This window comes from Periplaneta americana, chromosome 2 (genome assembly GCF_040183065.1).
Source record: "Periplaneta americana isolate PAMFEO1 chromosome 2, P.americana_PAMFEO1_priV1, whole genome shotgun sequence".
NCBI classification, from domain to species: Eukaryota; Metazoa; Arthropoda; class Insecta; order Blattodea; family Blattidae; genus Periplaneta; species Periplaneta americana.
In genome coordinates, this window is record NC_091118.1 from 90,673,905 (window position 1) to 90,689,505 (window position 15,601).

The window sequence follows — 15,601 nt, forward strand, 5'->3', positions numbered from 1 at the left end:
TTTCGTGCAAGAAAGATTATGAATCTAAAATAAAACCAGATTCGTTATTTGTTTCCGTAATTCATGTCCTATGTTGTGGATATCAATATGAAATTGAGATCATTATTATTTGAGAAATTCCTCACTGTACTACAGGTAGCTGTAATAAAAAATGAGAAATAAATTTTTCTTAAAGTACTTTAATAATATTTCGTAATAATTAATTATCCATGTCATATTCACATTTAATAATTATTTACTAATCTTTATTCTTCGGACCTGTTGTAATTAAAATTATAAATATGTACCCTATATCTAGTCATACTCACCGTATAGAAAGAGATTATGTCTCCTTTCAATTAGAGATTATAAGTATGTAATAACTACTCGTGGTATTTTTTTACAAGATTATGGTTTATTATCAATAATTATTGTACAAGTATTATGTGTGACAAAATATCCCCTTTTGTCTAGGATTTTTTTTAGACTTTCGTCTCAGTTGTACTGTTAAGTCGCTCAAATAAAAAAGAACCTAAAAGTACATTTCTGTTGCAGTCTTCTGGCACAAATTTCCCATTTTTGGGTTTCCACATTAATCTCAATATTGCTCGTCATACTGTAGATCTATTATACAAGGAATTCTACACATTCAGTTTACTCGTATTTCACACACACAAGAAAGAACAACAAGTGACAATCATTGAGAATATTTCAATAATGATATCTTCTTATATGCAACAATTGAATAATTTATGCGTTTATTTATCCATTTAATAATATTTTTGTGAGACGACTGTTTATAGATTTTTTTTGCAAGGAAACAGACATCTGTAAGAAATAATATTTTTTATGTATTTCATGCAAATGTTTTTATGTTAACAACTCTGAAAGTGTTGAACAAGTAATTTTATTATCATATTAGGAACTTTACTCGACTGTAATGATTGCACGCACTTGTTGGTCTTAACAATACTCTTATCATTAAATTCACTGGAATGATAATATCGGTCACAGATTTTTCATGTCTTCGTATAAATATGTCCCATTTGTTAATAATTAAAAATACTAAATATCTCACTGCCTAAATCTGTTGGGGTAATTTTCTTCTCCTGCGAAGTTAGATTCTTCTGGTTTCTGAAACTTTGGATCTCTTGCTTCTTGTTCCTGTAAAGAATTAAAATTGTCATTATCGAATTTGAGAAAATTATAACGGAGTTGATTAATAACTTAATATCGTTGCAAATGTGGGACCAATTGTAATGATATTACTAGTCTTAAAATCTAACCTTTATAATATTCGTGTTGAGTTCAAAGTAATTTGAGAAATCAACTATTAAGTTTACTATGTACTAGTCTCCCATATGTTTTGTGAACTTCCTTTCGGATTCTTCTAGTGATTAAATTTGTAAAGTTATTGACAATCATTAGTTATCCCTGCAGGTTATATGGAGGAGAAATATTTAAGAAGCTGATACATTTTGCTGGTAACTTCATTCATTTTTCAAAAAGTTAAATTGAACTGTTTGGCGCTAGATTATTATAAAGAAAATAAATAGAATAAATCTAACGATGAAAATGATATCAAAAGCTTAAGAAATAAAGTAAAAGTAAGACAAAGAATGAGACTATGTGAATAAGAATAAAAGTATAAAACTGATAACAAGAACTATAATATAGAATGAGAAAAGTGTTATTAACTAATACTGAGTTCTTGACAATAAATTCATTAACTTTCTTGCTCTCCAAAATTTCTCACACCCAGTGGGTTTCAAAGAAAGAACTGACATCGCTGAAGATGATTCTGATCCATTTATTTCTGAAGACTGCATAATGGACAAAGTATTAAAGAAATAATTCTAATTTTGTTCGAGGGTTTTGACAATCATGCCCTGTAAGTACTCGAAAAGTTGCAATTGCACTTCTTCTCAGGAATTAAATTTTATTGTATATTGAGTCATTTGATTTTGCAAAAGAAAGCCTTTAGAATTTTATGTAAATAAAACTATCTTGAACATGGTCAACCACTTTTCATACAATTAAAGATATTAACAGCTATAAATTTATACATATACGATGTAGTCCTTTACACTCGACATAATATTGATAATTACTCATTAGTGGCCAATATTCATAGCCACGAAATTAGAAATAGAGAACAAATTAATATTCCATACTGTAGATTACAAAAGACTAACACAATTTTTCTGTCATGTGGATGAAATTATATAATAGGCTTACCAGTCAGTATTACAATATATCAATCAAAAGCTTTAAAATTAGATTTTAGAATTGATTATGAAAAAAATACTTTTTACTCTGTTGGTGAGTTTTAAAGACAAATTCTAATGAAATTGTTTTTTTTTTAATAAATAAATTTAGACACATTTTGCTAGTATTAATATTCATTAATTCATAGTGTTCTCCCCAAGGTCTTGTCTTTCACTGCAAATCCAGCCTTCTCCAATCTTTTCTATTTCCTGCCTTCCTCAGTATTAATATATCATGTGTGAATTGTTTTAATTAATTTTATTTATATTTTGCATTTTTAAAGCCTATTACTTGTAAGTTTAATGGCCTAATGGATTGAATTATCTCCCTTCTTAGGAAGAAGGCAAGCAGCTTCAATACCAGATAATCTACAGTGTGCCGGTACCTATGGAAAAAGTTATCATTTTGTTACGCTTCACCAGATGGTGAATTTTCCAACAATCAGTTATTATTTTTTTCAATTTAGTGAATAAAACAGCTTGTTTAAAATAAGAGATCCGGTACAACACATTAGAAGTGTCGAATACATGGCTTCAACTTTTCCATCAAAATGTATAGCTCCATAATCCAAGGATTTATAAAACGAGAAAAGTAGAGGACATAATATAGCACCAGCAGTTGCTGCATTTTGGTTGGACTGTAAAAATATGAAGCTATTCTTTGTTAAGGAATCTACTATGAATAGTTTTCAATGCTAGCAATTTAGGACATATTTTTGAGTATCACTTTTCTTGGTATCTTGAACCAGGTTCAGATTTAAAGTTAACAGCGAAGTTTCTTAGCTTCAAATTTCTAAATGGAAGTCTGAACAATTTTTTGTATTAAATAATAGCGAATGAGAAAATATAAATACCGATAATATTAACAATAGGGAACAATAAGAAGAATAGAAAGAACGGCTATCAAAATAAACTGAAAAATAAAACATGATGAAACTAAAAAGTAGATAAAGATAAGATGGAAAATAAGCATAATAATGTAGAGAATGAGAATATCAAGAATGGGGTTACGAATAAATGTAATCGCAATGAGGTCACCAGGAATGAAATAATCGGTTAGTTACAACAACAATACTAATAATAATAATAATAATAATAATAATAATAATAATAATAATAATAATAATAAAGAATGCAAGCATACAAATAAAATCGAAAGAAAACAAAATCATGAACCATCATTTTTAAAGAATACAACCGTGAAGAATGAGATATATAAGAACATTTCTAATCAAAATTGTATAAGATAAATTAATAAGCTTAATAATAATAATAATAATAATAATAATAATAATAATAATAACAATAATAATATAGTATAATAATATAAAAATAAGTGCATAAAATGTGAGATTATTTCATTGAAATTAATCAGGATAGAACTAGTAGAAGTGTGTATAAAACGAAGAGGAATAGAATAAAAATATAGTATACAAAGGAAGGTAAAGTTAAGTAAAGTCAATCCCATGACAGATCAAATCGGCCCGGAGGGTGGCGAGAGGTTAAGGCACCAACCTTTACACACAATCGGCAATTTAATGGTTGTAGGAATATCAGTCCTATGTGCCCGCCGCCTTTACCCCCAAGGGAATGTCCCTGGTACTCATTTCTGTTAGAGGCTGATTAGACTTGATGGTCATAGTGGGGCTGGAGTAGATCAATGGAAAAATCCATGACTCCATCGGAAATCTAACCCTGGACCTTCTGGCTTGCAGCGTTAGCTTTAACCGCGACGCGCGTTCTATACAAAGGAATAAGATCGAAATAATAACAATAATAACATAACATGAGTATACAAAGAAAGATATTAATAAAATAATTTAATAAAGTAACCGGAGAACCGTTACCATCAGCCCAAAAGTAAGTAACGAGTGGCTGAGTATTGGGAGGAAAAAAAAAATCACGTTAATGGAAAAGGAATTACATTGCCCCAGACAGTAAAAGAAACAATGTAATGCTATAAGAATAGAGAAAGAATGAACAGGAAAGATAGGCCCAAAAATATCAGTAAAATAGTATAACCATTAGAAGTGTTAAATTCAGATTTATTTATTTATTTATTTATCTATTTATTTATCTATTTTATTTAGTTATGTATTGAGTTATTTATTTACTAATTTAAATCAGTATGTGTATATAGTGAAGATATTATGACCAATGTGTAACACCACAAATTTTTACGAATAAAAATGCATTTGTTACTAAATATAATAAGAGGTTTATGGCAAATAAAACAATCGTGGGAGAGTACTTTTCCCAATACAGTGATTTTATCTGCTAATCTCATTTCATCATTACTGAATTATCTACATATCATATAATTTGTGCATTCAAGCGTTGGTATGCGAGATGAGACATAAGTAATACCTGCCTCCTAATTATTTACACGTTAGTTTAGTGAAAGCTAAACAAATAGTTATTTGCACTCCACTTCACTGTTACATAAGGATTTCATATTGTTGAAGCCTACATATTATGCAGACAGTCTTAGAGAACTGATGTTTCCTTGAACTTACGTGATAGCCATCCATCTCTTTCAGATATTTTTCATTTTATGATTCCCACCAGAATTTGTTTTAATAATTTCTCGTGAAGTTATGAAAATATCATCGCTTCTAATTAGAAGTATTACTTAAATGAGTCATGACTGACAAGTGAGTATCGTGAGAACCGTGACTAGCGCTAATTCACTCGATAGAGATATTGGATGTTGGGTGCTACACGTTGAAGTCACGACTAGTTACCGGAGGCCTTTGTTTGGGAACTACAGAAAAAGGAACCTGTTGCAGGAAATACATACATTCGGATAATTCACATAAAGTCCGTTATATTCGATTTATATTTACTTTCATACATTATCTAACGGACATACTTGTTCAACTAACTTATTATTTAGGCCTATAACATCTTCCATAATCCACATATCTTTATTTCGGACATAAAAGTGGGATACAGTTCCTTCTAGTTATTTTAACAATAACTTAATTTTAAATTACACATACGAGTTAATAATGGTATTACACTTTGGAATGCCCTTCATAGTGTACCATAATATTCGGACAACATGCGATTGCGCAACTAACTAACAAGGCCGGATATCAAGTTAACGTACTTTTGCCTCCCACTTTCATTCGTTATTTCCTTTCAATGTTTTGTTATCTATTTCTTCAGTCTTTGATGTTAGTCCAGGATGAATTCATAAAATGTATGACTGGTTTTAACTTATGCTTTGCTGACTAGGCTTAGTGATTAAATTTATGCTGTAGGGGGTTTGAATGATATCTCACTATATCAATAATAAAATACTGCGACTGTAGTACCCCAATGATCGTTAATGCCTGTCCTCTACGGTACTATTGCACATTATGTGGTGCATATTGTATAGATTGTGTTTTCCAAATTTCATTACGAGCTATAATGTTCATTAAATATATAACATTTAATTCAATGTGAAACTGGAAATTTTCTACATTTTTAAGATACAGCTTCCATGTTTAGTACGCATATGTGACTTAGCAACCTAATACAATTACCAAATAGCACCTTTATCATGCACATATTTGTTCAGTTAGCCTATTCATTTTTTTAAGAAAGGGGAAAATTTTCAAAATTCTACTTCTCATACAAATTTAATTCCATGAATCTGAAGATTTTTATATAACACCAAAGCTGTGTTAAGAAATGAATTGTGCATTCATTTTTAATAAAGCCAGATTACAGGAAAAAATGTTAAATAACCATATCACTTTTTTATTTTTTTGTTTATGCCACATATTTCTTTCTTTTGAAAGCTGGAGAGCTGGAAAAATGTATGTACTGTACATAATAATTGTCAAGCATGATATCTATAATAATCATATAAGGAAAATATCAGCTTCTTAGCTAAAAAATTCTAGAAGACTTAGGATATCGACAAGAACGTGAGCCTTTAATTATGACGTCATTAGGAGGGTTTCCAATTGACTTACGCTCTTTGCAAACATGTAAAATAGGTTATTAGGAACAATTTACAAGAATCGTAGATTTTTTGTTAAAAATGTCATAGTTTCTATATAAGCCTCCCTCAAACCCAATCCCTAAATGAAGAAATCATTTAACACATATTTAATTAGAGAAATCCTTTGTCCTGTCTCTTATATGACTTAATTCCCGTATATTTATTTTCATTACTAACTATGAACTGAAATATTTTCCTATTCGGATTATATATCAGCTGGTTTTTGAGAGCACACTGCCTTCACTTACTACAAAAGAAAAGAAATCATCTAGAGATGACATTTTTCCAACGCTGTGTCGTAATAATTTTGCAGAAGAACTTCAAATAACATTATTGTTAAAATATTTTTACTTTCTCAATATATTATGAGATAGCTATGAAGGGAAGGTATTGTGCTATGACGAAAATCCAATTTATAAATGTCTACGGAAATTCGGTACTCAGTAGTCTTGATAGCAGGAAGATAATTTTTGACATGCTGTCTGTCCATTTGTCCGACCGTTCGTGAAATCGATTTGTCCTAAACTACTAATGGGATTACGTTCATATTCAGCATTTACATGCCAGTTTTTTTCAAGAGTTCTGTACGGGAAATATAACTACTTTAATTGAAATAATGGACTTTCTTTAACAAAAATAAAACTAAATAGCGTTTATCCTGAAATCGTATGTAACGATATTGTTTTGAGTACTTATTTTTCTTAAAATTAACAAAAAAATTAAGCAATTTAGAGCTTATGGCTGTATAAATGTTCGTTTCAGAGATACGTAGTAAAACATATTCTACAACTATTACCTTTGATTATAATTTGATAATGTAACAAATACAGGATGTAAACGATACAAACTGTCAAAATTATACAGACTGTAGTTCTACATCTCGGTCTATTAAACATGATGTAGAGTAAAATTTTGTTTTTTCTTATATTTTTGTTTTTGATTTCTGAAATATAATGTTTTTAGAATTGATAGTAGTCTAATATAGAGATGTCAAAACGCCTGCACTGCGTGCTCTCAAGAACCCGCACAACATTTCTTTAAGAGCCGTGATTGTACATTATCTTGCTGATGAGTGAATCATGTTAGATTTGTATTGCTTGTAGTATGAGCACGTAATTCAGGCGTTTTGGCATTCCTGAATATTTACACGTCGAGTCATTGCCAATGGCCTTCCGTCCGACACACGCTTACATCATCACAATATAGAGACAACAGAGTACCCTGATTTGTAAACAAGGATATCACCTAAGTGGCGGACCGAAGTAAATAATGACGGTCTATTATCATTATATTATCACAGATAACATTTTTTCTGGGAAAACCAAAAGAGATACAGAAAAATGTTATTAGACTTTTTTTGTTCAGAAATTGATGCTCTACCATCAGTATTTTTGGCAGTTTATATAGTTTACACCCTTTATATTGATTAATTTAGTTTTATTATTATGTACTGTATATGATGATATGCTATGGTGGATGTATTTAATGATAGCAACTTTCCTATGAAATTAACTCATTAAAATCAGTTTAAATGAAACGGTTCTGTGAGACTGAGGTTTGAAAGACAAAACAATCGCAATTCAGGACTGCTTATGTGGATTACGTGTTGCATACTTATAGTATTTGTTTCCTCTTCTCGAAATGAAAGAGTTAAACAGCAAAGTAAAATTCTGGCCTGCTAACGCAAAATGGAGTAAATTGTGTTAATTCGTGTACTTTCAAATTGCAGCACTTATAATTGACCTGAATTACCGTGAAAAATGTTTGCATTCTTCCCGTAAATGTTTGCTTACTTTGTTTAAATATTTATTCCAACCATCATTCGACCGTGAAGACGGAATACGTTGAAGAACGTACCTGCTGGATCTTAATCTGTTCGTAGATGATGTCCAGGGATTTCTGAATCTCCGCTGGCACTGGGGGTGGCGTGGGCAGATGGTCACCCGTTGCCCTGAAGCCCTGTTCGTCAGCTGTGTAGGTAACAGTGATTATGCTGCCATCTGGAGCCGTGTATGTGTAGCTACCGTGCTGCACTAGAGCTTCCTCGTTTTCTACTCCTGGGTTCTTAAGGAATCCTGTTTCCTCGGCAATAATATTGTTACCGGTCTCGTAGCTGCAACATAAGAAATATAAATTGCGTTGATGAAGTATTGTTAATAATATTTGAATCAATAGCTAGAATAATTGTGAACAACTTCATATTTAAATATGAAAGTTACTTTATTTGGGTTATTAAACATTTTGCTAATCTGGCTTTCAGGTAAAACTCCCTGTGAAGCAGATTTGAATAATTTCAAGGGAAATATTGTTCCTAGGTCGGGTATCGATCCTGGGATCTTTCGCTTAGTGCACGAATGCTATACCGACTGAGCTACCCAGAAACTGTACCCGACACCGTCCCAATTTTTCCCTTTATATCCACACAACTCGAGTGGGCTGGTAAGACGCCAGAAACCCAACTCTGAGTGCACACAAACTCTGTGTGACTTGAATTGTGGTTTTCTGTTAACGTACCTACAGTGACGTATATATTATGCAAATCTGGCTTTCAAGTAAAGCTCCCTGTGAAGCAGACTTAAATAATATCAAGGGAAAAATTATTCCGGGGCCGGATATCTTGATTATATATATATATATATATATATATATATATATATATTACTGAGACAGAAATGTAATCTATTTTTTTCTTACAGCTTCTAATGAATTTAATTATGAGAATACCTTATAATGGTGATGGTGATGATCACTGTTTTTTCTGCGAAAAAAGGTGCCGATACTGACCAAAAGTTGAAAATTATACAGGTTTAATAATAGTATCTGAGTTTGAGAAGTATTGATACAAGCACTTTTTTCTTCATTGAATCATACCATTACAGACTGTACGATTCATTTTGCCATTCCATTACAGAAATGTTAATTTTGAAGGGAATTGAGAGAGGAAAGCTGCCGGTACTGTGTTCCGTTGCATACCGCTAGGAAAAGAACATTGGATCATTGATTATTATCTCCATCGTCATCATAATCATCATCATCATAATCATCATCATCATCATCATCACCGTTATGAACAATTATGAATGAGGTTATTTGGGCTGTTTCGATTCAGCTCGAGATTATCTGATTGTCGATTTTCTTTATAACAGTACCAAATGCGTCCGTTCTTGAGGCTTCTATGAAACTGACAACTGAGGGATAATGGTCTCATCATCATCATCATCATCATCTTCATCATTTATCATTACTAATTTAATTACGGAGTTCTATAGGCCTATTATGACCATTACTTAATATCGAAATAAAATTATTTAAAATTGGAAGCATGGGTGCAAGTCAGCGAGATGAGCCCAGCGTCGAATGTTATCCAGTATTTGCTCTTAATGGGCTCAGGGAAAATCCCGTAAAATCTCAACCAGGTGACTTGTCCCAACCAGGATTTGAACCCTGGCTCGCTCGTTTCATGGACAGACGTGTTAACTGTTACTCCACAACGATCAACGATGAACTCTTATTGTAATAATTTGGAGGAAAATGAAATAAGTAATCACTTAACTAATTACAAAAGAAAGTGAAACAATAAAATATATTGTATTAGATTTGAGCGTTAAGTTATGACAGGATAGAAGATAATGCCTTTGTATTTTAATATATTCGCATTTCTTATTGATGTTAACCTATTTAATTTGTACTTCCTTAAATAATTTTAATGCAACTATTAATTTATTGTGAGGTAAAACTTTCCGTGTATAATAATAATAATAATAATAATAATAATAATAATAATAATAATAATAAATTCTTAACTGTATTTATGTCTGTATAATTTCTCTCATTTTTGTATCCAATTTATTGAACAACATAATATATCCATAATTTATTATCAGACTAGAATTGCGTTTGCGTAATCAATCCAGGCATGTTCTTCTTCGTCTGTCCACCTAGTTATAGCTAGTAATGACTAGACCGCAGAACATCATGGAATTGCATGTTTCTATTGATTTGGCATATTGAAAAAGTGAAAGTGGATTTTTGCCGATCATGGTTTTTAAGTTCGAATGAAGCTAATTTTATTTTTCATAATGCATATTTCGAGGGTTTCCCCTTATTTTACATATTTAAATGCATATGTTAACATTTTTACTTGTTTTCCCGATTTATTATCTAATTTCAAAATTTTTCTGTGCTGAAAATAAGAATAATTTCCAAGAAATATAAAAATGATTTGAGAAATAAAATCAATAATTAGTTAATTACTGTTGAGGACATGAAATTGCCGCGACGACAGTAGATGCTTGTTTCTAGTGTATAAGTTGGGTCGTTTTCCACTTTTATTCAAGGCTAGCTCTGTAACCGTGTAATGTTTCAGGAGCCAGAGCTAAAATACGCGTCGTCATTCAGACTTTTACTCTGATTTCGTCGAACCAAAAATGAATGTACTGCATTTAGACACTTGTGACGTATTGTTGATGTCATGAAACTGCTGCGAAAAGTAAAAGACTCTTTGGAAGCAGTTCCAGGATCAGAAAGTAAACAGTGTCTACAAAATTTAAATATGCATTAGAATAATCCTGACTATAAAGAAATGCTCCAAATCGCTGTCATTCTCAGTGAAAAATGTAAAACAGTCACTGAAATTCGGAACATTTATTTTTACAAGTATACACCAGTCACATCATGTGATGTCGAGAGAGCGTTCTCGACATTTTAACTTTTTCTGACACATAAGAGGAGAAGTTACATAGTAGAGAGTCTGGAGAAATCGTTGGTTGTTTACTGCCATAATAATGACGTGAAAAGCAAAGAAAGTTAAAGAAAAGTTGGAAAGTTAGAAATTTACCCATTCAAATGTATTTATGTAAAATGAGTAATTAAATTGTAGAAAAATATATTTAATGAAAACGATGATGGCTTGATGACAATTATTGCTGCCACTTATTTTCATTTAAACCACATTTTTTACTGCATAGCCTATAATATTTCAATTTTCAGCGTATAATTAAACAGTTTTTACTGAATAGTTGCATGCATATTTTCGGGCCTTTTGGTGCATAAATTTCCGTAATTAGTAATGACTTACTAATAAATATACTTTGCCTAGTCCGGAGTTACAGATATATAACTCTAAAGACAGAGCTAATCTTTTACAAAGGAATAGATGCACTGTATGAGGTAAGAGACAAAGATGTGAATAAGAAATGAGAAAAAATATCACATGCCTAGAAAGCTACTCGAAACATAAACGGTAAACAATGATTATTAAAGAAGAAAAATTCGCTCCGTCGCGGCGCCGGGGATTGAACCCGGGTCCTTGATTCTACGTACCAAGTGCTCTAACCACTGAACTACGCCGAAGTTCAACCCACAGCACCGGATCGAATCCCTCTCCTCTAGTGTTTTTCCCTTTGTGGCCTGACTCTAAGTTCGACACGTATGTTGACATTTATATTAAGTCAATTGCCATTATACAAGGAGCGCACTAAATTGAGTGACTTGGTGGCCGGGATTCCACAGTAATGTACATTGTTGGGCGAAGATTCTACGTAAAGTTTAATTTTTGGTCCTACAGAATATATCTGTTATGGTAACAATTATTATTAGAGGAGAAAAATTCGCTCCGACGCCGGGTATCGAACTCGGGTCCTTGGTTCTACGTACGAAGTGCTCTAACACACTGAGCTACGCCGAAGTTCAATCCACAGCACCAATCATTGTTACCATAACAGATGTATTCTGTAGAACCAAAAATTAATCTTTACTTAAATCTGTATGTAGCCTATAAGCAGTAAAGTTAAGCCTCAACGTTTGAGTTTCCACGTTGTAGTAACATGTCACAGGCTTACAAAGACGCATAAGTAGATGTGTTAAAGGTTCAGTTTTAAATTGTTTACTTTTAGTTTCTATTATATATATTTTTTGTTTCTTACTAGTTAATTTTTTAAGAAAATGCAAATTATAGGAGTTCTTATTAATAATTGAGTTAATTTAACAAAATGGGAGAAAAATTGGGATGAGAATGGGGCTTGTTTTATCTTGTACAAATTTTACAATATTTTGTGGAGAATTTACTACGATATCTATCTTCTGTGAGAAACCATCATTTGTGAGTGAGATGTACCTCGACTTCGCGCTCCGATCCTACAAAGGTCGACCCATGCCAATTCTCATCAATTTACGCCCACTATGCAGGATATCTTTGCATACAGCAGATGCAAAAAGTCGTGTCGGATGCCACTCGCCTCTCAGTGAAGGGAGTAACCTTTAAGACAATGAGCAGACGGCTTGTCACGTATGTGATATTACCATGTAACTGGTGGCATTTAGCGCATCCATTGCAAAACACTTGAACAAGGAAATAAAACACACAGGTTACGTAACAATAATTCGTACATAACAACAAGTTCCTTGGAAGAATGTGGAACCTACTTTTTCTTTTAAAAGCTTTGACATCTCGTATTTTAAACAAAGGAACAACGAAGTACATTATACTTTCACACTTCACAAAAAGGTGTTCCAGATTATGATCTCAAGTCACGGTTCATGACACTACAATTTCGTTTCTTGTTAAATGCCATGAATGAAATGTTTTAACGCAATTATAACATATAAAAGTATTACGTTTGAAATAGCATCACGAATATAATTATGTCATAATTTTAAATGTCCACTGAACATGAGTAGTTCTGGGAAAAGAAATTAAATATTCTTGTCAACAGAGTAAATCATTTCAATTTGCTTTCATAGTCAGGCCCATCTACACTTACCGTCCTATCTGACGTTTTACTCAATCAGGCAAGACTCATCAGTCAAAACGTTATGTGAGAAGAGTAAAACAGATTTCTTTTTGCCTGAATGAAATAAAGACGAACGATCGCTCGGTCTGGAGCTTTGATTCTAGTAAAAACGTCAGACAACTATTGAACATGGCATCTAGAAGACAAGATATGCATATGAAATTTCCCCACGCTTAAAGGAGAAAAAGTTGATACCCAAATTAATTTAAAGGAAGAAGAAGCAGTTCTTGGTACATGATATCTATGTAACTGAGGAAAAATCATGAGTTAAAACGAATAGTGTGGACATGAGTTTTCGTTCCATTTTACCTAGGCAGAGTAAAAAATGAAACTGTACTGGAAGAAAGAATAATGATGAAACCAATCAGGAAGAGGAAAAGGAATTAGATGGGTTACTGGCTGAGAAAAAACTGTCTGCTGAAGGATGCACTGCAAGAAATGGTGAACGGGAGAAAAGTTAGGGGCAGAAGAAAATATCAGATGATAGATGGCTTCGATATATATGGATCCTATTATGTGGTGATTAAGAGGAAGGTAGAAAATAGGAAAGACTGGAGAATGCTGGACAGAGAATGGATCACCTGTTCGTCTTGCCTGATCAAGTGAAACGTCAAGTAAGGCGTTGAATGTAGACCGGGCCTTAGATCTTATTAATTCGTTTATTTTACGATCTTTTATGAACTGCAATGATTATCTAGCGTCTGAGTCAGATGAAGGTGATAATACCAGTGAAATGAGTCCAGGGTCCAGTGCTGAAAGTTGCTCAGAATTAAAAACCTCAATCAGGTAACTTGTCTCAAACAGGATTTGAACCCGAGACTGCTCGTTTCACGACCAGACATGCTAACCGTTACTCCACAGCGGTGTTCCCCTTAGATTTATATCATGCTGACTACATCAACAAAGTGAACTCGTGTTAGTAATTTTCTAGTCATCGCTTAAATTTCCTGTCAATCCAAGTGGATTTTGGGAAAAGACGATGCAGGGATATTTTGGAAATATATACCATTCTTTCTTTACGCGTTCACAATGGGGAAAAATCGCACATTTCTTCTGATGCCCCAGTGAGAGATCGAGAGAGGTGCGTATAGGGTGTAATGTGGAGCATCACTAACAACTTCAGCCCAAAAGAGTTTTCTGTGCACTCGTGATGGAATGAGTTACGTTCCGACTGTATTGACAGGCTAAACCGCCCCACCACTCGCCACACTACACATTACTCTCCAGCCTTAAAATCCGTAGACCATACCGTTGATGGTGATCTGTCGTTCCTCATATGTGTGTATACCTAGGAATATTTACATAGAATTACCCTTGTAGCTTCGTTATAAACATAGGTGAAACCAGTTACCATGGAAAAGAAATTTATGCCATCATAAAAATTGGATTGCGGAATTTAAGAGACAAAGAAAGGAGATCAAAAAATATAAACACCGTGTTGAAATAACTGTTTCTGTGGCCACTTCAAATTTGATTTCCGTACTTCCCCTTTTAAACACCGCAACGCAATATTTTACAGAGGTGTACGAAGAGCAACGATGTCGCTATGTGTAAATCATGTCTACAGAAATTTCTTAGCCAGTTAGCCTTTCAAAATAGTTATTTACGATACAAGTGTTAAACAAATTACATTTTATTTCGTGAGTAGGGATGTTTGCGAAACGAGGCCGTAGGCCAAATGTAGCAAGTTTACGAACAAAATAGCATCATTTTAAACATATAATATGTTGTACAATATTTTTGGATATCTGTTCAGTATTTATAAACTCAGTAGATAATTTAATATATCGTCGGTTTACAAGCAAAACAAATTAAATATACTTCTGAGATAAAGGCGTATATCATGTAAATAATATATGTGTATAAACTTAGAATTGGAAATGAAATACACATAAAAAGAAACAACTTACTAAACATAATATTTTCAGCATTCAGCTTTGTCCAGAACTTTCAAACGCCCTTTTCTCAGAAGTAATATTTTTGGGTTAATGTGTTTTGCTTGTAAACCGACGATATTTTTTTTTTTGTATAATTATATTACTGCCGTTAGAATATTGATCGATATGGTAAGTATGGCCTTATGGTTGGAGTTCGAAAATGAATACAGTAATTCTGAATGTGAATAGAAAAAAAAATAAAAGAAACTGCTGGTGTAGTAACATTGAAATTATTACCTGCAAAATCAAGAAAGCAATATGATATATCAGAAAACAAGTTTATGAAATGGTGCAAGACAAAAAATGTTCAGGTAAATATAGCAAAAAGATTCTTCCTACTCGTTCAGAGGAGGTTTCAAACCCTGATAATATTCGTACTTCCCGTAAATTCTGGCAAGTATGTTACCAGTAGTGCTTCCACACGAAAGATATCTATAAGCAACTACAGCATTAATTCAGCGATTTCTTAGAATATGATGTGTCAAAGAGTTATGGTTATCCAATAAATATTTCCTGAAGCAGTTTATTTAATTTCTGCACTTTTCTCAATCAAACACTGTCACTTTTAAAAGCAGGTCTGGCGTTGTTCGAACCGCTTTACTCATCAGTTACGATTTCTACCGTGTAACA

General features: G+C 32.7%; 1 protein-coding gene across 1 annotated transcript in view; it reads right to left on the bottom strand.

Annotated features, from left to right (window-relative positions):
• Nucleotides 1-374: 374 nt before the first annotated feature.
• Nucleotides 375-15,601, bottom strand: part of LOC138694414 (endocuticle structural glycoprotein SgAbd-8-like) — a 32,065-nt gene continuing 16,838 nt past the window's right edge. The window contains exons 3-4 of the mRNA XM_069818108.1: nt 8,101-8,356; nt 375-1,143 (exon numbers count right to left, since the gene is read on the bottom strand). Coding sequence (XP_069674209.1) covers nt 1,054-1,143; nt 8,101-8,356 — 346 coding nt within the window. The 3' untranslated portion in view covers nt 375-1,053. The remainder of the gene's footprint in view (nt 1,144-8,100; nt 8,357-15,601) is intronic.